The 26,009-nt window shown below is 46.1% G+C and overlaps 1 protein-coding gene across 2 annotated transcripts; it reads left to right on the forward strand.

Annotated features, from left to right (window-relative positions):
- The first annotated feature begins 227 nt into the window (after positions 1 to 227).
- Positions 228 to 25,606, forward strand: LOC116376565 (protein FAM13A-like). 2 transcript variants are annotated; one of them, XM_031837944.1, is made up of 4 exons: positions 228 to 524; positions 11,309 to 11,519; positions 19,099 to 19,308; positions 25,410 to 25,606. In XM_031837944.1, exons 1-4 carry the CDS (start codon positions 498 to 500, stop codon positions 25,589 to 25,591), a joined length of 630 nt encoding a protein of 209 aa, XP_031693804.1. In that variant the 5' UTR covers positions 228 to 497; the 3' UTR covers positions 25,592 to 25,606. The 2 variants fall into 2 exon arrangements, with proteins under 2 accessions (XP_031693804.1, XP_031693805.1); XM_031837945.1 differs by lacking the exon at positions 228 to 524 and having other exon boundaries at positions 8,897 to 11,519.
- Positions 25,607 to 26,009: the final 403 nt, after the last annotated feature.

A 26,009-nucleotide genomic window follows, 5' to 3' on the forward strand; every position in this document is an offset into this window, starting at 1 on the left:
CTTCTGGAACAGTAATGTGATTCTACATATTCATTTACAAGGATGATAAAATCCCCCTTTCCTCCCCAGCCTTAGTATACAGTCATCCATTCTCCCTCCTGACTCAGCCAAATCCTACAGGCAGACTCTTCAAAATGATATTCCTTTAGTCACATGACCCATCCGCTCAGCCAATGAGAGCGCGAGGCTCAGATTTCAGCCCAGGAGGAGACAGCCAGCCACTAATCTGTGTTTCAGAACAGGGGGTTGTAAAACAAGGAATCTCCTGTGTAGACTGGAGTCTTTACCCATTGTTCCACACTTTACCATGGATTATTTTTGCTGTTGATTGGGGACTTTTGGATGGCACTAGTCTGGGTGAAAGGGTTTGCCAGCTTTGGGCAAGGTTTAGGCGGTGTGTATCCGGGACAGTTGTGAAGACAGGGAGAAGAAGGAGGGTGGATAGTCATTTTTCTTCATCCTTCTTTTCTGCAGACTGCAGGCATTTCCCTGAGAGAATGGGGGCTGGAGCGCTCACCATCTGTGTAAGTAGCTACAAAGCCTTTTTCCTCAGCCGACCCGGCTGGCAGGCACAGGGGCTTCTATCTCGGTGGCAAGGCGCTTTATGGATATATAACGGGACACTCTTACAGTTCACTCAGCCATAGGCAGCACACTCTGTGTGTGTGTGTGTGTGTGTGTGTGTGTGTGTGTGTGTGTGTGACAGCGAGAGTTGGCTTTTACATCGGTCTGGGCACAGAGAGAGTCTTTTTAAAATGTCTTCTAGCTGTCACAGTTCTGCAGTCTGTTTCTTCCTGGCACTGAAACACTGTCCTCTCTCTCTACATCTCCCTCCACTTTCAAAATAACTTTATTTAGGTTACTGAACACAAACATGCATCAGAGTAACAGGGACAAGACGTGTTTACTGAAAGTGAAGAACGTTCTCCAGCACTGTGTGTTCAGTAGGTAGACCAAGCTTTTCTCTCCCTGGTAACTCTTACTCGACATCACGTAATTCTGAGTCAGACTTCCCTAATGGGCTACAACACATAAACCCAGTAGAGATGGCATCATGGCAGCATGACTAGAACAGTGCTACCTTTATGCTAACTAACTCTATCTGAGTCCATGTTCCTTAGCAATGATCCAGTGACTCAGTTTTTAAAAGGGAGTCTGTAATGAAAGTCGTTATGACGAACTCTTTAAAAAATATCCATCTCGCTCAAGGAACATTTGAGGAATATTATGAGTAAACCCTAGTCCATTCCTTCAATAGTCTCTGGATTACTTGCCTTATAAGGACAACAACTACCCCATAGTATGAAGTCTGTGATACGAGCTAGACACTACTTCAGACTTCTAGTTGAGCAGCAGTTGTTACTGCTAGGACTGTTTTTCCTGTGGTGCTGCCATACCAGTTGCTCTTACAGTCACCCACATTGGGAGAGACAAAGAGGGGGAGGGAACAAGAGGAAGCATGCTAGGGCATGCTATCCCCCTCTGTGAGTCAGTTAAGGAGGCAGCCAAACTTCTGTGTGGTCTAAAATCACCATACAATTGATTTATTCACTAAAAGCTGTGTAAATGAGAATAGGCTCTCGCATCCCATCTAGGTACACTTAGGAGTAATGGTGGACTTTAAAAGAAGTGTTCACAAGTAGTTGAAGAGTGTATGGACTACTCTCTTCAACACTCAACAGTTGCTACAAATGTAGGATCTTAATTTGAGCCAGTTTGCTACAGCTGGAAAATAATTATCCAGCATCAGGAAATGTGAATTATTATGTGGATTATAATTCATGGACATTCCAGGGGTTGATGCCTTTTTTTGTAAGGGAAGGTCAAGTCTGAAATTTCGGGGTGCAAATGACAAACTTCAGAAACCTTTTAAAACATCAAATGCACGACAAGTTTTAAATTTCCTGCAGGTGATCAAATTATCATCCTTCATCTGTACTGTCACGACCCTCCAGGTGTTTATAGGAAGCCATTCTTTTACAGCGTCAAGAGGTTGTAGCAGTAGTGCGATAATGTCCCTCTGGTCCTCTGGGGGAGGAGAGAGGGATGATGACAGGAGAGGGGATAAGGGGTTAAAAGGGCTAAACACAATATAATGGTCGAGTCAACAATAGAGTAGCAAGCTAGAGGCCATTAGGTATTAGCTTGCATTTCCTTGCATGTGTATGTACTATGTAGTTGAAAGATTATAGTAGTTAACAAGAATCATTAAAAGCATTACACTGATAAGTAAGTAAAGTTGGTGTGTGTGAGAGAGAGAGAGAGAGAGAGAGGCTTTAAATTCTACACCCACCTAAAAGGAAGCGATTCCCAAACCTTCCATAACAAAGCCATCGCCTACAGAGAGATGAAGCTGGAGAAGAGTCCCCTAAGCAAGCTGGTCCTGGGGCTCTGTTCACAAACAGACCCCACAGAGCCCCAGGACAGCAACACAATTAGACCCAACCATATCAGGAGAAAACAAAAAGAGAATTACTTGACACATTGGAAAGAATTAACAAAAACCAGAGCAAACTAGAATGCTATTTGGCCCTAAACAGAGAGTACACAGTGGCAGAATACTTGACCACTGAGACTGACACAAAATGAAGGAAAGCTTTGACTATGTACAGACTCAGTGAGCATAGCCTTGCTATTGAGAGAAGCCGCCGTAGGCAGACATGGCTCTCAAGAGAAGACAGGCTATGTGCACACTGCCCACAAAACGTGTTGGAAACTGAGCTGCCAAACGTATGACCATATTAGAGACACAAACTCAGCAAAAAAAGAAATATCCCTTTTTCAGGACCCTGTCTTTCAAAGATAATTCGTAAAAATCCAAATAACTTCACAGATCTTCATTGTAAAGGGTTTAAACACAGTTTTCCATGCTTGTTCAATGAACCATAATCAATTAATGAACATGCACCTGTGGAACGTTCGTTAAGACACTAACAGCTTACAGACGGTAGGCAATTAAGGTCACAGTTATGAAAACGTAGGACACTAAAGAGGCCTTTCTACTGACTCTGAAAAACACAAAAAGAAAGATGCCCAGGGTCCCTGCTCATCTGCGTGAACATGTTTTAGGCATGCTGCAAGGAGGCATGAGGACTGCGGATGTGGACAGGGCAATAAATTGCAATGTCCGTACTGTGAGACGCCTAAGACAGCGCTACAGGGAGACAGGACGGACAGCTGATCGTCCTCGCAGTGGCAGACCACGTATAACAACACCTGCACAGGATCGGTACTTCCGAACATCACACATGCGGGACAGGTACAGGATGGCAACAACAACTGCCTGAGTTACACCAGGAATGCACCCTTGCTTAGACTGTCTGCAATAGGCTAAGAGGGGCTGGACTGAGGGTTTGTAGGCCTGTTGTAAGGCAGGTCCTCACCAGACATCACCAGCAACAGCGTCGCCTATGGGCACAAACCCACCATTGCTGGACCAGACAGGACTGGCAAAAAGTGCTCTTCCCTGACGAGTCACGGTTTTGTCTCACCAGGGGTGATTCGCATGGTTGTATTCGCATTTATCGTCGAAGGAATGAGTGTTACACCGAGGCCTGTACTCTGGAGCGGGATCGATTTGGAGATGGAGGTTCTGTCATGGTCTGGTGCGGTGTGTGTCACAACATCATCGGACTGAGCTTGTTGTCATTCAGGCAATCTTAATGCTGTGTGGTACCCTTCCTGCAGGCTCATCCTGATATGTCCCTCCAGTATAACAATGCCACCAGCCATACTGCTCGTTCTGTGTGTGATTTCCTGCAAGACAGGAATGTCAGTGTTCTGCCATGGCCAGCGAAGAGCCCGGATCTCAATCCCATTGTGCACGTCTGGGACCTGTTGGATCGGAGGGTGAGAGCTAGGGCCATTCCCAGCAGAAATGTCCGGGAACTTGCAGGTGCCTTTGTGGAAGAGTGGGGTAACATCTCACAGCAAGAACTGGCAAATCTGGTGCAGTCCATGAGGAGGAGATGCACTGGAGTAATTAGTGCAGCTGGTGGCCACACCAGATACTGACTGTTACTTTTGATTTTGACCCCCCCCCCCCTGTTCAGGGACACATTATTAATTTCTGTTAGTCACATGTCTGTGGAACTTGTTCAGTTTATGTCTCAGTTGTTGAATCTTGTTGTGTTCAGACAAATATTTACACATGTTAAGTTTGCTGAAAATGAAAGCAGTTGACAGTGAGAGGACATTTATTTTTTTGTTGAGTTTATTTCCCCCAGATTACACAGACCCACAAAAATTTAGAAAACAATTTTGATAAACTCTCATATCTATTGGGTGAAATACCACAGTGTACAATCACAGCAGCAATATTTGTGACCTGTTGCCACAAGAAAAGGGCAATCAGTGAAGAACAAACACCATTGTAAATACAACCCATATTTATGTTTATTTATTTTCCCTTTTGTACTTTGTCACATCGTGTATGTAGGTGGCAGGGAAGTCAGGCGCAGGAGAATCAAATTCAGTATCAATGGATTATTTTTACAACTTAAAACACAAACTCCAAAACCAAAGTCCATAATGAAATAAATGTGGGTACAAGAACCCGTCGCACACCAATCCATAAAACATGAACATAACAACAAACAATCTCTGACAAGGACATGAGGGGAAACAGAAGGTTAAATACACAACATATAATGAATGGGATTGGAACCAGGTGTGTAAGAAGACCAGACAAAACCAATAGAAAATGAAACATAGATCAATGTTGGCTAGAAGGCCCGTGACGTCGACCGCCGAGCACCACCCAAACAAGGAGAGGCAAGGAGAGGCAAGTCGTGACATTTTAAATATTTTCATATTGTTACAACACTGTATATAGACATAATATGACATTTGAAATGTCTTTATTATTTTGGAACATGTGTGTAATATTTACTGTTCATTTTTTTATTGTTTATTTCACTTTTATTTATCCAGTTCACTTGCTTTGGTAATGTAAACATATGTTTCCCGTGCCAATAAAGCCCCTTGAATTGACAGAGAGAGTGTTACGGTTTTCTAGGTGTGAAGGAGAGTCGGACCAAACTGCAGCGTGTAGATTGCGATCCATGTTTAATGAACAACGTACAACACGAATAAACACAAACACTACAAAACAAAGAACGTAACGAAAACCGAAACAGCCTAATACTGGTGCTAACTAACATAGAGGACACTAAGGAATCACCTACGACAAACTCAAAGAATATGGCTGCCTAAATATGGTTCCCAATCAGAGACAACGATAAACACCTGCCTCTGATTGAGAACCACTCCAGACAGCCATAGACTTTGCTAGATAACCCCACTAGCTACAATCCCAACATACACACCAAAACCCCAAGACAAAACACACCACAATACAAAAACCACATGCCACACCCTGGCCTGACCCAATACATGAAGATAAACACAAAATACTTAGACCAGGGCGTGACAGAGAGAGAGAGGGACAGAGAGAGAGAGAGAGAGAGAGAATGGGGATAGAGAGGGAGGTTGAGAGAGATATAGAGGAGGGGGAGAGAGGGAGGGAGAGATGGACAGAGACAGAGAAGGGGGGACAGAGACAGAGAAGGGGGGAGAGAGAGAAAGGTTAAAGAGTTGTATTTGATTGTGCCACTTTATAAGCTGAGTGAGTAGTACACTTATCCCTTACTCTAGGTCACTGTCTCAGTGAGTCACCAGTGTATGTTTATATGTGTGCATGTGTGCATGGCGTGCGTCTGTGTGTGCAGATTTAGGGGACATCTGCTTGCAACGGCTTGTGTCACTGACAGGCAGATTAGCTCAGACAGGGCTTAGCTCTTAAATACCTGCGCAGGAGCACTACTGAAATACTACTACAGCTGTAGTACTGAGCCAACGTATAGAGATATACTGGAGATGTACTGGAGACGTGCTGGAGATGTACTGAAGACGTACTGAAGACGTACTGGAGACGTACCGGAGACGTACCGGAGACGTACCGGAGACGTACCGGAGACGTACTGGAGACGTACTGGAGATGTAACCAGAGACGTACTGGAGACGTAACCAGAGACTTACTGGAGACGTCCTGGAGACGTACTGGAGACGTACTGGAGACGTAACCAGAGACGTACTGGAGACGTATTGGAGACGTACTGGAGACGTACTGGAGACGTAACCGGAGACGTAACCGGAGACGTACTGGAGACGTACTGGAGACGTAACCGGAGACGTACCGGAGACGTTCCAAGTCTGGCTATTTAATCCTCTATACCAGGGGTTCCCACACTTTTTCACTCAGGCCCCATTTCCAGCATTGGGTAACATCCCACACCCCCCTGTGCACGCACCACGTCTATTTCTATGATAGTCTCTTGGCGCGCTCCACTACAGCCCTGTTGATGTGAATGGGGGCGTGTTCGGCCTGCCTTTTCCTGTAGCCCACAACAATCTCCTTTGTCTTGCTCATGTTAAGGGAAAGGTTGTTGTCATGGCACCACACATCCAGGTCTCTGATCTCCTCCCTATAGGCTGTCTCATCATTGTTGGTGATCAGGCCTACCACCGTTGTGTCGTCAGCAAACTTAAGGATGGTGTTGGAGTCGTGCTTGGCCACACAGTCGTAGGTGAACAGGGAGTATAGGAGGGGACTGAGCACGTACCCCTGAGGGGCCCCTGTGTTGAGGATCAACGTGGTAGATGTTTTGTTGCCTACCCACACCACCTGGGGCGGCCCATCAGGAAGTCCAGGATCCAGTTGCAAAGGGAGGTGTTTAGTCCCAGTGTCCTTAGCTTAGTCATGAGCTTTGTGGGCACTATGGTGTTGAACGCTGAGCTGTAGTCAATGAACAGCATTCCCACATAGGTCTTCCTTTTGTCCAGGTGGGAAAGGGCAGTGTGGAGTGTGATTGAGATTGCGTTACCTGTGGATCTGTTGAGTGGTAGGCAAATTGGAGGGGTCTAGGGTTTCTGGGATGATGGTGTTCATGTGAGGCCTGACCAGCCTTTCAAAGCATTTCATGGCTACTGACATGAGTTGAGACGTACTGGAGATGTACTGGAGATGTACTGGAGACATACTGGAGATGTACTGGAGACATACTGGGGATCTACTGGAGACGTACTGGAGACATACTGGGGATCGACTGGAGACGTACTGGAGATCTACTGGAGACATTCTTGAGACATTCTGGAGGTCTACTTGAGATCTACTCAAGATGTACTGGAGACGTACTGGAGATGTACTGGAGATGTACTGGAGATCTACTGGAGACGTACTGGCGATCTACTGGAGACGCACTGGAGATATTCCAAGTCTGACTACTTAATCCTCTATACCAGGGGTTCCCACACTTTTCCACTCACACTTTTCCACCCCCCCCCCCCCCCCGCATCACGTCTATTTCTGTAGGTTTTAAAAATTTATAATAAAATGTATAGGTTAAAAAACCTAAATAAATAAACGTTAGCTGACATGGGCTAGTTGATCTGGACATGTATACATAGGACTCTAAGGTCTGCAGTGACTGACATGATAAGAGGAACTGATGATGTACGACCCAATTTAGAAATTGCACTTTGTGCGTTCTACTATTACAACTTTCAAGAGTAAATTTAAAGCCGAGTTCCTTTAAAAATTAAAAAAATAATAATAATTACATTCACATGTTGTTGTTTTTTTGTGTGTGGGGGGGGGGGGGGGGGCGTCACCCCTGCCCTCACCACACAGTTTGGGAACCGCTGCTCTATAGAACAAATCTTAGCTTTGCTAATGTTTCCCTGTAAACATTGATGAAATTGGCAATGATATGTACACAGTCTAGCAGTTTAATGTTAATGTTGAATGAAATTCCTTTAATCTTGTATTGTTCCTAATGCATTACTATTACATTATTCACTTTATAAAACAGCTCATAGAAAATATGTGTTCATTTCGAATTAATTAAATTCATTCCCAAAAATGTTCACCCTCCCTTGTAAGTGACAAGAACGTCAAATATGTAACCAATTACAGAATACTCCCGTAATAGATTCCTACTCCCTCGGAAGGCATCACTGGCTGAGGTGTAACCACACCGTCAAGATGAAAGGGTAACTTCGTTATTACAATGTCAAACTGGGAGACCTAGTTATTATACAGTCCTCCTATCTGCTATCACCTTGCTCTAATCAAACTGCGAACCCTTAGAGCTGTGCGTGCCAATGTCAATGCCACGGTGTGTGTGTGTGTGTGTGAGAGAGAGAGAGAGGAGAGAGCCATCTCCGGACCCCAAAGGTGTGTGTGTGCACCTGTTTGTGTGTGTACATGGGGTCCTAATGCTAAGGCATCTGTCATGGTACAGCTCCCCTCTCCGTAACCCTCTGAGCACCATCTGGGAGATGGGTCCTAAATAGCCCGGCTGAGATTATAGACGTATGTTTGAATCAGTGGAAGACGAATGGTTAAATCCAAAAGTGACATCAGGCCTTGGATGGTTGTGTCGAATTAGCCCGGTCCCAGACATTGACCATATGAGTTGACAAGATAACACAAACAGATCTGGGACCAGGCTAGTGTTGAATGGATTTGGGATATGCAGAGATCAGTGTAATAGTGCTTCCCTTTACGACAGAGTAGTGATGGCTTTTGCCTGGAGTGTGTGATAGTATTGTCATTTTGTTCGGCCGTGTTTGCTGCTCTGTTGTGTGCATATGCATAGACTCATTTAGTCACATTACGTAGAAATGAAGTGTCCAGATAGAACGGGTAATAAATATTCTTTCTTATCAAGATGAACAGGTTCATAAAGAATGTTTTAAATGAGTTATGCTTCTTGTGGAGGCACTTGACTACTACTTAATAACTACATAATACAATGATCCCATTGTGTCATACAGGGCCTCCCGTGTGATATAGTGAGGCCCCCCTCTCTCGCTCTTTATTTCTCTCTCTTGCTCTCCTCTTTCTCTCTCTCTCTCTCTCTCCGTCTCGGTCTCTCTCTCGCTCTGTGTTCTGTCTCTTTTGAAGTGGTGCACTCCAGGGTGACTGGATGTCACATGCTCAGTTTGATGCTGTGACCAGCCAGTGTGTGAAACAAAGCCCTACTCTGATCCTGTGTAGAACAAAGAAGTAGTAGCTCCTCTGTTGTGATGCTGTTGGACCTTGATGTCACTCAACAAATGTGTTACACACGTGTGCTAATGTCACACTTAGTTAGTTTAAGAGTTAGTAAGACTAAGAGTTTACACGGTACTATCAGTAATCTGATCCTATGAAAGGAGTGTGTGGCGAGTGTGAGTTAGAACAGGTGGCAAGTTTAGTGGGTCATAGTAGATAGCCAACAGCTGATGCAAATACACACACACACACACACACACACATGTAAACAAACTCTGTATACACAAGGCCTAATCTATCTCACAGTAACGTGTGTGTGTGCGTGTGTGCCAGGTCAACTCTATATGAGAAGCTTACATCGTTTGCAGTCAGAGGGTGATGGGTTAACATGGGTATTTAGAAAATGATTTTGTCTCACTGTATAGCCACTGTATAGCCACTGTATATCCACTGTATAGTCACTGTATAGCCATTGTATAACCACTGTATAGCCACTGTATAACCACTGTATATCCACTGTATAACCACTGTATATCCACTGTATAACCACTGTATAGCCACTGTATAACCACTGTATATCCACTGTATAGTCACTGTATAGCCATTGTATAACCATTGTATAGCCACTGTATAGCCACTGTATAACCACTGTATAGCCATTGTATAGCCACTGTATAGCCATTGTATAACCACTGTATAGCCACTGTATAACCATTGTATAGCCATTGTATAGTCACTGTATAGCCATTGTATAACCACTGTATAGTTATTGTATAACCACTGTATAGCCACTGTATAGCCATTGTATAACCACTGTATAGCCACTGTATAACCACTCTAACCACTGTATAGCCATTGTATAACCAATGTATAACCACTGTATAACCATTGTATAACTACTGTATAGCCACTGTATAACCACTCCATAACCACTGTATAGCCACTGTAGAACCACTCCATAACCACTGTATAACCACTGTATAGCCATTGTATAACCACTATATAACCACTGTATAGCCATTGTATAGCCATTGTATAGCCACTGTATAGTCACTGTATAGCCATTGTATAACCACTGTATAACCACTGTATAGCCACTGTATAGTTATTGTATAACCACTGTATAGCCACTGTATAGTTATTGTATAACCACTGTATAGCCACTGTATAACCATTGTATAACCACTGTATAACCACTGTATAACCACTCTAACCACTGTATAGCCATTGTATAACCAATGTATAACCATTGTATAACCACTGTATAGCCACTGTATAACCACTCCATAACCACTGTATAGCCACTGTATAACCACGGTATAACCACTCCATAACCACTGTATAGCCACTGCATAACCATTGTATAGCCATTGTATAGCCACTGTATAGTCACTGTATAGCCATTGTATAACCACTGTATAGTTATTGTATAACCATTGTATAGCCACTGTATAACCACTGTATAGCTATTGTATAACCACTGTATAGCCACTGTATAGTTATTGTATAACCACTGTCTAACCATTGTATAACCACTGTATAACCACTGTATAGCCACTGTATAACCACTCCATAACCACTGTATAGCCACTGTATAACCACTCCATAACCACTGTATAGCCACTGTATAACCACTCCGTAACCACTGTATAGCCACTGTATAACCACTCCATAACCACTGTATAACCACTCCATAACCACTCCATAACCACTGTATAGCCACTGTATAGCCATTGTATAACCACTGTATAGCCACTGTATTGCCACTGTATTGCCACTGTATAACCACTGTATAGCCACTGATAACAACATGTACCTGTTATTACTATCTCTTGCATGCTTGAGTTTCAGTTCCATTTATATTGAACTTGTGTGTATTTGTGTGCATGTCAGCTCTCTTCTCACTCACTGCTTGCCTCGGTCTTCACCCCTCCCCTCAGCCACAGGTGTGCATGGTAACCAAAGCCTTGTCGTAGCAACCGGTACACAGCCCAAACCCCTCCCCTTTCCCTTCTCTTCTCCCAACACTAACTCTCTCCCCTCTCCCAACTTCTCTGTGTGTCGGCTTGTGTGTGTGTGGCCCTTTCCAAAGGGTCCCTCCATCCCTTCCACACACTAACTGACTCTGTGCCCGTGCCAAGGCAGAAGAGGGCATCCCCAGCCCCTATGGAGGTGCCGGACATGGCAGTGCCCACAGTACCAGTAGTACCCGTTGCTGACTGCTGCTCTCTGCTGTGTTTCTATCTCCAGCACAACAAGGCTGCGGTACAGATCAAGCAAGACATGAAGAAGATGGTCCAGTTGCCCATGCTGAGGGGGACCTCCAGGGGACCTCGAGGAGTGGAGGCCAGGGGCGGTAGGCTGTTCGGCGTGTCCCTGCTGGAGCTCAGGGAGCTGGGCCTCGTGAAGGATGGCGTGCCCCTGGTGGTGCGGAGCATGGTAAAGTTCCTACGAGAACATGGTGAGCTGAGGAGGTTGGGGGTCAAGGGGGGGGGGGGTGGGGGGGGGGGGGGGGGGGATGTGAGCAGATGCGGGGATAGGACGGTCTTTAATGTTTCTATACACAGTCATTTTCTAATGGTCATTCTGCACCCATTTTGATTCTGAAGTAGTTGTAGGGATGGCTCGACTTTGTTAGCGAGACTAACTTGTTATTATTAACAAACAAGTTAATGCGATCAGTTTTTTTCTGACTTGCTTGATTTCCTAGATTTGATCAACTTGAAATCCACTGTAAATAGACGGGAGTGATAGCTGCTACTGTGATAGCCACATCCGTAGATATAGAACTCTGCTTTATACTGTATCTATGACCACAGCTATCTTTCTCTGGCATTGAGTCAATAACCCACCTGACTGCTGTCAAGACAACACAAGGTTAACAATGACAGTGTTAGCCCTCAGTCCAAAGTCACTGTGTTCACTGGCTAGTTCCGCTTTGTATAAGTCATCTCAATGCAAAATCATGTGTTACATTTTAACATCCACTGTACCTTTGCCTCAAGACTCATATAATCATTTTATGACACCTCATTTTTTATTTATCTTCCTATTATGAAAAGACCATGTCATTACTTATTAGACTGCCAACTGTAGGCTTTTTTTCCACATTTTCCACTTTGACATCACGTATTACTGTTATGATTTGTAAACGTGTCATTTGATTGGTATAAATACAAATACAAGCTCCATACCATGATAGACTTATCCTTGGTTTGTTCTGTATCTTGCTGTATCTTGCTATCAAATAGTCTATTTAGCCCTTCTAGTAGTAATTCCCTTGTTTCCCCACTAGAGGTCAGCGTAGTTCTATGATACAGCAGTAGGATGTCCTCTTCATGACCACATGACGCCCTCTCACAAACTCAGCACACCCACATCATACATTGGGCCTTGCACATAGTTCTTTATTTGTGGGTGTGGTTGAATAATCAGGTTACGCATCGTTGTGATTAGGAAATAGGAGGGAGACAGGAGCGCATGTCATGTGAATAAAGAAGGAGGGTATTGTTTTTTGGTAACTGTTTTTGCTTATTTATTTTTTACATTTTACAGTTTTAGTTAGGTAATAGTAAATGTGCCTGTAACGAGCGTTTCTTAATTACATTTCAATCTTTGGTTTAAATTATTTGTTCTCTTCAGTGTTGCCATTGCAGCCCACTGGTCTGGTAGCATTCGGTAGGATGTGCAACGTTTTGGAACGTTCAGAAAAATATGCTACAGCATGTACAGCAAAAATGCCTTTCTGACAGGTAGAATAAGGAATCACGTCATGGCATTTCTGTCTGCAACGTTAGACAAATGGATGTGGCCCTGTAGACTGTTCACAACAACAGCAGAGCAACGCTTAATGCCGTGTAATTCCAGAAACTGCTGTCCAATTTAATAAAGTATAACTCATGTGGCTGCAGCGGCAGGTAGCCTCGCGGTTAGCGCGTTGGCCCAGTAACCGAAAGGTCACTAGTTCAAATCCTAGCGCCGACAAGGTGAAACATCTGTTGATGTGAGGAGCAAGGCACTTAACCCTACTTGCTCCAGGGTCACTGTTGATAATGGTTGACCCTAGCTGTGACACACACACCCCCCCCCCCCCGCCCCCCCAGCGGGAGCTGGGATATGTAAAAAAAAAAAAAGTCATTTCTAATTCACACATGCATATAAAACACACTTGTACATTTGTGAAATATGACAAATATAAGCACCCACCAAATGAATGCATCAACTTGACCCTTTGTCCCCCGTGTGTGTGCAGCAATGTTCAGTGATCCAGAGAGACTCTCCAAGTTGACCATGAAAGGTTCCACTCCCTGTCAATGTCTGGGAGTAGTATGGTTGTGTTATGTTACTGGATATAGTGTGCACACTGTTTACCATGGGGGAGAGCAGGGATCTGCAACCCTGTTCCTGAAGAGATACTGCATCCTGTAGGTTTTCACTCCAACCCTAATCTAGAGCACCTGATTCTAATAAATATCTGGTTGATAAACAGAATCAGGTGAGTTACAACTGGGGTTGGAGTGAAAACCTACAGGAGGGTATCTCTCCAGGAACAGGGTTGGAGTTACCCTCCTGTAGGGTATCTCTCCAGGAACAGGGTTGGAGTTACCCTCCTGTAGGTTATCTCTCCAGGAACAGGGTTGGAGAGCCCTGGGGTAGAGTAATATCTTATTAAGTAGGTGTCCAATAAACATAAAACAACCATTCTACCATCAGTAGAAGAGATTGACTGTCCCTCTCTTCTTGTTCTCCTCCCCAACCTCTCCTTTGTCTGGTTACTCCCCCAACCTCTCCTTTGTCTGGTTACTCCCCCAACCTCTCCTTTGTCTGGTTACACTCCCCCAACCTCTCCTTTGTCTGGTTACTCCCCCAACCTCTCCTTTGTCTGGTTACTCCCACAACCTCTCCTTTGTCTGGTTACTCCCCCATACTCCTTTGTCTGGTTACTCCCCCAACCTCTCCTTTGTCTGGTTACTCCCCCAACCTCTCCTTTGTCTGGTTACTCCCCCAACCTCTCCTTTGTCTGGTTACTCCCCCAACCTCTCCTTTGTCTGGTTACTCCCACAACCTCTCCTTTGTCTTGTTACTCCCCCAACCTCTCCTTTGTCTGGTTACTTCCCCCAACCTCTCCTTTGTCTGGTTACTGCCCCCCAACCTCTCCTTTGTCTGGTTACTCCCCAACCTCTCCTTGTCTGGTTACTACTCCCCCAACCTCTCCTTTGTCCTGGTTACTCCCACAACCTCTCCTTTGTCTGGTTACTACTCCCCAACCTCTCCTTTGTCTGTTTACTCCCCCAACCTCTCCTGTGTCTGGGTTACTCCTCCCCAACCTCTCCTTTGTCTGGTTACTCCCCCAACCTCTCCTTTGTCTGGTTACTCCCCCAACCTCTCCTTTGTCGGTTACTCCCCAACCTCTCCTTTGTCTGGTTACTCCCCCAACCTCTCCTTTGTCTGGTTACTCCCCCAACCTCTCCTTTGTCTGGTTACTCCCGCCAACGTCTCCTTTGTCTGGTTACTAACTCCCCAACCTCTCCTTTGTCTGGTTACTCCCCAAACCTCTCCTTTGTCTGGTTACTCCCCCAACGTCTCCTTTGTCTGGTTACTCCCCCAACGTCTCCTTTGTCTGGTTACTCCCCCAACCTCTCCTTTGTCTGGTTACTCCCCCAACGTCTCCTTTGTCTGGTTACTCCCCCAACCTCTCCTTTGTCTGGTTACTCCCCCAACCTCTCCTTGTCTGGTTACTCCCACAACCTCTCTTTGTCTGGTTACTCCCCCAACCTCTCCTTTGTCTGTTTACCTCCCCCAACCTCTCCTTTGTCTGGTTACTCCCCCAACCTCTCATTTGTCTGGTTACTCCCCCAACCTCTCCTTTGTCTGGTTACTCCCCCAACCTCTCCTTTGTCTGGTTACTCCCCCAACCTCTCCTTTGTCTGGTTACTCCCCCAACCTCTTCCTTTGTCTGGTTACTCCCCCAACCTCTCCTTTGTCTGGTTACTCCCAACCTCTCTTTGTCTGGTTACTCCCCCAACCTCTCCTTTGTCTGGTTACTCCCCCAACCTCTCCTTTGTCTGGTTACTCCCCCAACCTCTCTTTGTCTGGTTTACTCCCCCAACCTCTCCTTTGTCTGGTTACTCCCCCAACGTCTCCTTTGTCTGGTTACTCCCCCAACCTCTCCTTTGTCTGGTTACTTCCCCAACCTCTCCTTTGTCTGGTTACTCCCCCAACCTCTCCTTTGTCTGGTTACTCCCCCAACGTCTCCTTTGTCTGTTACTCCCCAACCTCTCTTTGTCTGGTTACTCCCCAAACCTCTCCTTTGTCTGGTTACTCCCCAACGTCTCCTTTGTCTGGTTACTCCCCAACGTCTCCTTTGTCTGGTTACTCCCCCAACCTCTCCTTTGTCTGGTTACTCCCCCAACGTCTCCTTTGTCTGGTTACTCCCCCAACCTCTCCTTTGTCTGGTTACTCCCCAACCTCTCCTTTGTCTGGTTACTTCCCACAACCTCTCCTTTGTCTTGTTACTCCCCCAACCTCTCCTTTGTCTTGGTTACTCCCCCAACCTCTCCTTTGTCTGGTTACTCCCCCAACGTCTCCTTTGTCTGGTTACTCCCCCAACCTCTCCTTTGTCTGGTTACTCCCCCAACCTCTCCTTTGTCTGGTTACTCCCACAACCTCTCCTTTGTCTGGTTACTCCCACAACCTCTCCTTTGTCTGGTTACTCCCCCAACCTCTCCTTTGTCTGGTTACTCCCTCAACCTCTCCTTTGTCTGGTTACTCCCCCAACCTCTCCTTTGTCTGGTTAATCCCCCAACCTCTCCTTTGTCTGGTTACTCCCCCAACCTCTCCTTTGTCTGGTTACTCCCCCAACCTCTCCTTTGTCTGGTTACTCCCCCAACCTCTCCTTTGTCTGGTTACTCCCACAACCTCTCCTTTGTCTGGTTACTCCCCAACCTCTCCTTTGTCTGTTTACTCCCTCAACCTCTCCTTTGTCTGGTTACTCCCCAACCTCTCCTTTGTCTGGTTATCCCCCAACCTCTCCTTTGTCTGGTTACTCCCCCAACCTCTCCTTTGTCTGGTTACTCCCCAACCTCTCCTTTGTCTGGTTACTCCCACAACCTCTCCTTTGTCTGGTTACTCCCCCATACTCTCCTTTGTCTGGTTACTCCCCCAACCTCTCCTTTGTCTGGTTACTCCCCCAACCTCTCCTTTGTCTGGTTACTCCCCCAACCTCTCCTTTGTCTGGTTACTCCCCCAACCTCTCCTTTGTCTGGTTACTCCCACAACCTCTCCTTTGTCTTGTTACTCCCCCAACCTCTCCTTTGTCTGGTTACTCCCCCAACCTCTCCTTTGTCTGGTTACTCCCCCAACCTCTCCTTTGTCTGGTTACTCCCCCAACCTCTCCTTTGTCTGGTTACTCCCCAACCTCTCCTTTGTCTGGTTACTCCCACAACCTCTCCTTTGTCTGGTTACTCCCCCAACCTCTCCTTTGTCTGTTTACTCCCCCAACCTCTCCTTTGTCTGGTTACTCCCCCAACCTCTCCTTTGTCTGGTTACTCCCCCAACCTCTCCTTTGTCTGGTTACTCCCCCAACCTCTCCTTTGTCTGGTTACTCCCCCAACCTCTCCTTTGTCTGGTTACTCCCCCAACCTCTCCTTTGTCTGGTTACTCCCCCAACCTCTCCTTTGTCTGGTTACTCCCCCAACGTCTCCTTTGTCTGGTTACTCCCCCAACCTCTCCTTTGTCTGGTTACTCCCCCAAACCTCTCCTTTGTCTGGTTACTCCCCCCAACGTCTCCTTTGTCTGGTTACTCCCCCAACGTCTCCTTTGTCTGGTTACTCCCCCAACCTCTCCTTTGTCTGGTTACTCCCCCAACGTCTCCTTTGTCTGGTTACTCCCCCAACCTCTCCTTTGTCTGGTTACTCCCCCAACCTCTCCTTTGTCTGGTTACTCCCACAACCTCTCCTTTGTCTGGTTACTCCCCAACCTCTCCTTTGTCTGTTTACTCCCCCAACCTCTCCTTTGTCTGGTTACTCCCCAACCTCTCATTTGTCTGGTTACTCCCCCAACCTCTCCTTTGTCTGGTTTACTCCCCCAACCTCTCCTTTGTCTGGTTACTCCCCCAACCTCTCCTTTGTCTGGTTTACTCCCCAACTCTCCTTTGTCTGGTTACTCCCCCAACCTCTCCTTTGTCTGGTTACTACTCCCCCAACCTCTCCTTTGTCTGGTTACTCCCCCACCTCTCCTTGTCTGGTTACTTCCCACCCACCTCTCCTTGTCTGGTTATCCCCCAACCTCTCCTTTGTCTGGTTACTCCCCCGTCAACCTCTCCTTTGTCTGGTTACTTCCCCCCAACGTCTCTTAGTCTGGTTCTCCCACAACCTCTCCTTTGTCTGGTTACTACTCCCCCAACCGTCTCCTTTGTCTGGTTACTCCCCCAACCTCTCCTTTGTCTGGTTACTCCCCCCCAACCTCTCCTTTGTCTGGTACTGTCCCCCAACCTCTCCTTTGTCTGGTTACTCCCCAAACCGTCTCCTTGTCTGGTGTACTCCCCCAACGTCTCCTTTGTCTGGTTACTCCCCAAACTCTCCTTTGTCTGGTTACTCCACCAACGTCTCCTTTGTCTGGTTACTCCCCCAACGTCTCCTTTGTCTGGTTACTCCCCCAACCTCTCCTTTGTCTGGTTACTCCCCCAACGTCTCCTTTGTCTGGTTACTCCCCCAACCTCTCCTTTGTCTGGTTACTCCCCCAACCTCTCCTTTGTCTGGTTACTCCCACAACCTCTCCTTTGTCTTGTTACTCCCCCAACCTCTCCTTTGTCTGGTTACTCCCCCAACCTCTCCTTTGTCTGGTTACTCCCCCAACGTCTCCTTTGTCTGGTTACTCCCCCAACCTCTCCTTTGTCTGGTTACTCCCCCAACCTCTCCTTTGTCTGGTTACTCCCACAACCTCTCCTTTGTCTGGTTACTCCCACAACCTCTCCTTTGTCTGGTTACTCCCCCAACCTCTCCTTTGTCTGGTTACTCCCTCAACCTCTCCTTTGTCTGGTACTCCCCCAACCTCTCCTTTGTCTGGTTAATCCCCCAACCTCTCCTTTGTCTGGTTACTCCCCCAACCTCTCCTTTGTCTGGTTACTCCCCCAACCTCTCCTTTGTCTGGTTACTCCCCCAACCTCTCCTTTGTCTGGTTACTCCCACAACCTCTCCTTTGTCTGGTTACTCCCCAACCTCTCCTTTGTCTGTTTACTCCCTCAACCTCTCCTTTGTCTGGTTACTCCCCCAACCTCTCCTTTGTCTGGTTAATCCCCCAACCTCTCCTTTGTCTGGTTACTCCCCCAACCTCTCCTTTGTCTGGTTACTCCCCCAACCTCTCCTTTGTCTGGTTACTCCCCCAACCTCTCCTTTGTCTGGTTACTCCCCCAACGTCAACTTTGTCTGGTTACTCCCCCAACCTCTCCTTTGTCTGGTTACTCCCCAAACCTCTCCTTTGTCTGGTTACTCCCCAAACCTCTCCTTTGTCTGGTTACTCCCCCAACCTCTCCTTTGTCTGGTTACTCCCCCAACCTCTCCTTTGTCTGGTTACTCACCCAACCTCTCCTTTGTCTGGTTACTCCCCTAACCTCTCCTTTGTCTGGTTACTCCCCCAACCTCTCCTTTGTCTGGTTACTCCCCCAACCTCTCCTTTGTCTGGTTACTCCCCCAACGTATCCTTTGTCTGGTTACTCCCCCAACCTCTCCTTTGCCTGGTTACTCCCCTAACCTCTCCTTTGTCTGGTTACTCCCCCAACCTCTCCTTTGTCTGGTTACTCCCCTAACCTCTCCTTTGTCTGGTTACTCCCCCAACCTCTCCTATCTGTTTGCATCTTCTTATCTATTCCTTCCACGTTCCCCCTCTTTTACCTTACTCTCGCCATCCCTGTCCCTCGCCATCCCTGTCCCTCGTCATCCCCCTTTCACTGTGCTTCTCTACCCCTCTCTCCACCTGCCATCATTTTCCATCCTCCACATCCCTCCATCATCTCGCCCCTCTCTCTTCTCTCTCCATCCCAGCTCTTCATCATGAGGGTCTGTTCAGGGTCAACGGTAATGTACGGGCGGTGGAGGGGCTGAAACAGCGGCTGGAGAACGGTGAGGACGTGGACTTCCTGGTTGAGGCGGATGTGTGTACAGTGGCCAGCTTGTTCAAACAGTACCTCAGGGACCTGCCAGAAGGCCTGGTAGACTCCACCGTACAGCCTGCCCTTATAAAGCAGCACCAGGGTGAGAAATGTTACTGTTTGGAATAATACAATGTGCGTGTGTCTATAAACTGTGAAGGAACTTGTCCTTTGGGGCATAATTGTCAGATAATGATGACAGATTTGATCATAGTCTGTCAACAGGGCTCTACTCTAGGGTCTTTGACCATGACTGTCTCCATTCACAACATTAGAATTGTGATAGCCCTCTTCTCTAGTCATATGACTATCATACCATGTACTGTATTCCCATTCTCACATCAGTGATCATTCCCTTAACCACGGTGTCGAGGTCACAAATGAACGGTAATGATACATAGTCATTATCATTAAGCAGCATAATCATTTTCAAGCGGTGCTTCCATCGTTACCAGATACTACATACCACACCAGTGTAATCAGTGTTATCGTTCTTCTACAGAGATACTATCAGAACAATCTACAGCTAAGAATACCAGTTGGCACTCGCCCTAAACCATTTCCCAATCCCACCTATAAATCCTGCAGCTCTTCGCCAGTGTTCTACGTATCTAAATCACGGTTCTGACTTCTGATTCGCTGAAAACAGGCTATGTTTACATGTCTGCATGGGTCACTGGCTGGCCCTTACACTGTGCAGGAGACAGGAGTTTACCTTTAACACAGAGGAAGTGTCTGGGCCACGGGACTGTATGTCACAGACAGACAGACAGACAGACATTCACTGACTCAGGCAGTTTAAAGGCAGAGAGACAGTCAGACAGACATTCACTGACTCAGGCAGTGGAAAGGCAGAGAGACAGACAGACAGACAGACATTCACTGACTCAGGCAGTGGAAAGGCAGAGAGACAGACAGACAGACATTCACTGACTCAGGCAGTGGAAAGGCAGAGAGACAGGGGCTGCATTGGCTTCAGCTCAGAGTCCTTCTTCAGACTCCTCAGTCCTTACAGTGTATATTATAAGTCCATATAAGGTCAAGCCAGTCCCATGCCCGTCACAGACTGTACTGGCCTTACTCTGGTCTTAACTCACCTCCATGATGATCTAGTTCAAGCTGGATGATGGAAAGGGAAGGGAATCTCGTCCCTGTTCCAAATGGTTCCAAACAGTTCCATATTCCATATGTAGTGCACTCATTTTGACATAATCTCTGTTTTGGTCAAATTGCTCTGGTCAAAAGTAGTGCACTATATAGGGAATAGGGTGCCATTTGGGGCATAGACTGTGTTTTGGTTCTAAGTGACTTGTGGTTGTCAGAGATGACAGAGAGTGTATATTATAAACGTTTTGGATGAATAGGAATATTTGTCATGGCTTGGTGCCAGAGGATGCATTAAGAGAGTGTGGGCCTGGCTGGGTACAAGTCAATGAAGAAGCAGGACTTGGATTGGCGAGAAAAATAACTATGTGATTGGTTCAAGTCCTGGTGCCAATGTACAGGAAAGTATTAAACTGAGGGAGGGAATAAAGAAGTGAGGGATGGATGGATGAGCAGACAGCAGGAGAGCATGACTGTTACGATCGTCGATGGAAGGATCAAATCAAGGTGTAGCGTGGTAGGCGTACATTTTCATTTATTAAATGAACACCGAAAAAACAACAAAAACGAAATGTCGAGTAGGGCTAAACAGCACAGTACCAAAAACAAGATCCCACAAACTACAGGTGGAAAAACGCTGCCTAAGTATGATCCCCAATCAGAGACAATGATAGACAGCTGCCTCTGATTGGGAACCATACCCGGCCAACAAAGAAATAGAAAACATAGATTGCCCACCCTAGTCACACCCTGACCTAACCAAATAGAGAATAAAAAGGATCTCTAAGGACAGGGCGTGACAATTTTATTTTTTATTTGATTTCACCTTTATATAACCAAGTTGAGAACAAGTTCTCATTTACAATTGCGACTTGGCCAAGATAAAGTAAAGCGGTTCGACACATACAACAACACAGAGTTACACATGGAGTAAAACAAACATACAGTCAATAATACAGTAGAAAAATAAGCATATATACAATGTGAGCAAATTAGGTGAGATAAGGCAACAACAAAAAAAGGCCATAGATGTGAAGTAAATACAATATAGCAAGTAAAACACTGGAATGGTAGATTTGCAGTGGAAGAATGTGCAAAGTAGAGAGAGAAATAATGGGGTGCTGAATAAATAAATAAATACAGTAGGGGGGAGAGGTAGTTGTTTGGTCTGAATTATAGATGGGTTATGTACAGGTGCAGTAATCTGTGAGCTGCTCTGAAAGCTGGTGCTTAAAGTTAGTGAGGGAGATAAGTGTTTCCAGTTTCAGAGATTTATGTAGTTCGTTCCAGTCATTGGCAGCAGAGAACTGGAAGGAGAGGTGGCCAAAGGAAGAATTGGTTTTGTGGGTGACCAGGGAGATATACCTGCTGGAGCGCGTGCTACAGGTGGGTGCTGCTATGGTGACCAGCGAGCTGAGATAAGGTGGGACTTTACCTAGCAGGGTCTTGTTGATGACCTGGAGCCAGTGGGTTTGGCGACGAGTATGAATCGAGGGCCAGCCAACGAGAGCGTACAGGTCGCAGTGGTGGGTAGTATATGGGGCTTTGGTGACAAAACGGATGGCACTGTGATGGACTGCATCCAATTTATTGAGTAGAGTATTGGAGGCTATTTTGTATATGACATCGCCAAAGTCGAGGATCGGTAGGATGGTCAGTTTTACGAGGGTATGTTTGGCAGCGTGAGTGAAGGAGGCTTTGTTGCGAAATAGGAAGCCAATTCTAGATTTAACTTTTGATTGGAGATGTTTGATGTGAGTCTGGAAGGAGAGTTTACAGTCTAACCAGACACCTAGGTATTTGTAGACATATTCTAAGTCAGAACCGTCCAGAGTAGTGATGTTGGACGGGCGGGCAGGTGCAGGCAGTGATCGGTTGAAGAGCATGCATTTAGTTTTACTTGTATTTAAGAGAAATTGGAGGCCACGGAAGGAGAGTTGTATGGCATTGAAGCTCGACTGGAGGGTTGTTAACACAGTGTCCAAAGAAGGGCCAGAAGTATACAGAATGGTGTCGTCTGCATAGAGCTGGATCAGAGACTCACCAGCAGCAAGAGCGACATCATTGATGTATACAGAGAAGAGAGTCGGTCCAAGAATTGAACCCTGTGGCACCCCATAGACTGCCAGAGGCCCGGACAACAGGCCCTCCAATTTGACACACTGAACTCTATTAGAGAAGTAGTTTGTGAACCAGGCGAGGCAATCATTTGAGAAACCAAGGCTATCGAGTCTGCCGATGAGGATGTGGTGATTGACAGAGTCGAAAGCCTTGGCCAGGTCAATGAATACGGCTGCACAGTATTGTTTCTTATCGATGGCAGATAGCAGCCGATAAGACAGCTAACGATTAGTGGGCCGCAGATGGGCGTTCAGGTAACGTCGTGACAGAGGGGCCAGTTGGATAACTCCCTCGGGCAGATAACGTCGGTAGTCCAGTCGTGAAGGCTCGGTGGGGCTCCGCATCGGCAGTAAAACGGGTCCGGATAGGTGATTGTAGCCAGGAGTGGCTGATGGAACTCTTCAGCTGGCTAGCTCTGGAATAATTGATGTTTGCTCCGGGATCGACGTAAGCCAATAGTCACACGGATAGCAGCTATCTAGCTGCGAGTTCCAGGTGTAAATGTCCAGAGCTTGCGGTTGAAATCTGGGGATATGGAGAGAAAAATAGGTCAGGTATGTTCTGGTCTGAGTCGCGTTGTACAAAACTGGCTATAGCTTTTCGAGCTAAAGGATAGCTGATGACCACAAACCGTGGTTAGCTGAATACTAACGTTAGCCAGTAAACTGGCTAGCTTCTGGCTAGCTTCTATTGTGGACTTCAGATTTGAGGTAAATAATACTACTTTTTTTAAATTGGTGAGGCGGGTTGCAGGAGATTGTTTTGAAGTTGAGTTTTTGGAAAAGAAAATATATAAAAGATATGCGAAGAAAGATGTAAATATATATATGTATATACACGGGACACGACAAGACGAGGACAAAGGACGCCTGACTGCTATGCCATCTTGGTATTTAATGACAAAACAATGAATGACAAAAAGATGGGGTAGATGCATTGGCCAATAGATGCATCCTCATCGGAATGACAGAACGATAGATACGACAGAAAGATGGAAAACATTTGGACAGGACACACGGATCTATTTTATGCCCCCCAGAGAGGTGGAGGGTGATCTGAATGTTCCTGCTCTGTGTGTGTGTCATGTGTGTTGTTGGAATGGCCACAGATGATGCATCATGGGTGCCAGGAAACCCATCTAAAAACCCAGTGTGGGTTGGCTGACATTTTACTGCCCTGGCAGGTAATGTCACCCATTAGCAGATTGCAATGTTCGACGCGACCGCATGTGACAGCTTTGCCACTTGAGGGACTTTTCTGCTACGTGACTGCCAGGGCAATGATAAAGCAATTACAATATTCTGGATTGTGATGAATTTTATTGTGAATATTCAGTTTATGGTTGGTCAATATGAACTATTTAGCCTCAATCTCAAGCTTCCTCTCTTTGTCAGGCCGAAATTCTTTGATATTGTTTATCTGGTTACTGATGATATGTCTTACCTTGGAGAAATGAAGGGAAATATGCGAAGTGGTCACTATCATAGACACCAATAGAGACATGTTAGTGATAGCGGTCACTAGTCTGAGATTAGGGTCAGTCTATTTTGTTGTGTGGTAGAAAATGACAGTGGATCAACTGAGTAACTCTATGGTCATATAATACCCAGGAACAAGCCTGTGTCTGGGTGGTCTTGGCATAGTGAAGGGCTGACGTCTCCATCTGATCCCACTTCACCTCTCCCCACACACACACACACACTCACATGCACACAAGGGAGAGTACACACACACACACACACACACACACACACACACACACACACACACACACACACACACACACACACACACACACACACACACCATCATCTCTGAACTTCACCTCACCAGACATGCAACAGCTGTGAGTGCTCTCAGAGCTCCTGATTCCCTCCTGCTGTGTACACACACACACACACACACACACACACACACACGCCTTACTCAAGACCAGTAGGCATGTCCCTGTATCCACCCCTGACCCCAATATGAATCCTGACTGGCATCATTATGTTTTCACTGCTTTTTTCATTGTAATGTTTTATTGAACCTTTATTTAACTAGGCAAGTCAGTTAAGAACACATTCTTATTTACAATGACAGCCTACCCTGGCCAAACCCTAGTCCGGGCCGTGCTGAGCCAATTGTGCGCCACTCTATGGGACTCCAATCACGGCCGGTTTGTGATACATCCTGTAATCGAACCAGGGTCTGTAGTGACGCCTCTAGCACTGAGATGCAGTGCCTTAGTCCGCTGCACCACTCTGCCAAGGTATTGATGCTAAGGTATTACCAGCATCGTGGTCATAGATTATACATTTAGAGCAGGTGTGTGCGTCATTCTCTTTCAAATATCAATGTGCGTCTAGGGTGTTATTTTCAATTGGACACACTTGACCTTAAGCCGAAAGGCCACGACTCTCAGAACCCAAAACCAAAGCTTGTGTGTGTACTTGTTTTGTCAGTCATGATAGACTAATTATTATTTACAGATTATAAAGTAGGTCATGTGAGCTAAGGTATTATTAAAAAACATGATCGTGCCAATGCATTGGTTTCTGGGTTAATAATCGTGTTTTCTCCTTCTCATCAACAAAGTGGAGCATCGCTTCAAAGTCCAGTACTCTCAAAATGCCTTCCAATCTTTTAATTGTTGATCATGTTGTTTCTACATGTTTGTGGTTTCCTTCTAGGTGTGCAGCTGTTCAACCAAAACACAACACAGTCTCTCCCCTCTCTAATAATGTCTAGAATAGAATACAATTACCTGAGTTAGCAGTCGCTCTTATACAGAGCAATTAACAGGGGCAATTGGGGTTAAGTGCCTTGTTTAATGGCACATTGGCAGATTTTCCCCCTAGTTGGCTCTGCGATTCAAACCAGCGACCTTTCGGTTACAATGCTAAATTACCTGCCGCCATGAATTGAACAGAACAGCTTTATTTTCCCCAGAGTGAACTAGTTTTTAAATGGGTCTTCCTGTGTATTTCCCTCCAGAGTCCAGTGAGGAGGGTTTCTGCTCAGACCTGAGGGTCTTACTCCGCCAGTTGCCAGATGTCCACTACAGCCTCCTACAGTACCTCTGTCTCTTCCTCACCCAGGTGGACCAGCGCCACAGGGAGAACCTCATGACCGCTCTCAATCTGGCAACTGTCTTCGGCCCCAATGTCTTCCAGTAAGTTTTGCAGCCCGTCTCTGGGATTGATGTTAGTGGGTCAGTGAGTTAGTGGCATAACACACTTAGGTTGCCATGTTGGTCCAATGTCTTCCAGTAAGTTTTGCAGCCCGTCTCTGGGATTGATGTTAGTGGGTCAGTGAGTTAGTGGCATAACACACTTAGGTTGCCATGTTGGTCCAATGTCTTCCAGTGTGTTTTATTACATGTTCATGGGATTTGGGGGATGGGTGTTAGTTGGGCATGGGTTTAATAAGACAGAGGGGTTGCAAGGTGGGTCTAAATGGCAGGTGACTGTCATTATGTCTAAGGCCTTGTTAAAGCCAGTTTATGGTATATGTGTTACGAGTCATGCATGATGTTATGGAGGAAAATGGTTTGACAGAGCGTTAGTGCTATGTCGTTTTAAAAACATACACAGA

Source organism: Oncorhynchus kisutch, linkage group LG12, assembly GCF_002021735.2.
Source record: "Oncorhynchus kisutch isolate 150728-3 linkage group LG12, Okis_V2, whole genome shotgun sequence".
Lineage (NCBI taxonomy): Eukaryota > Metazoa > Chordata > Actinopteri > Salmoniformes > Salmonidae > Oncorhynchus > Oncorhynchus kisutch.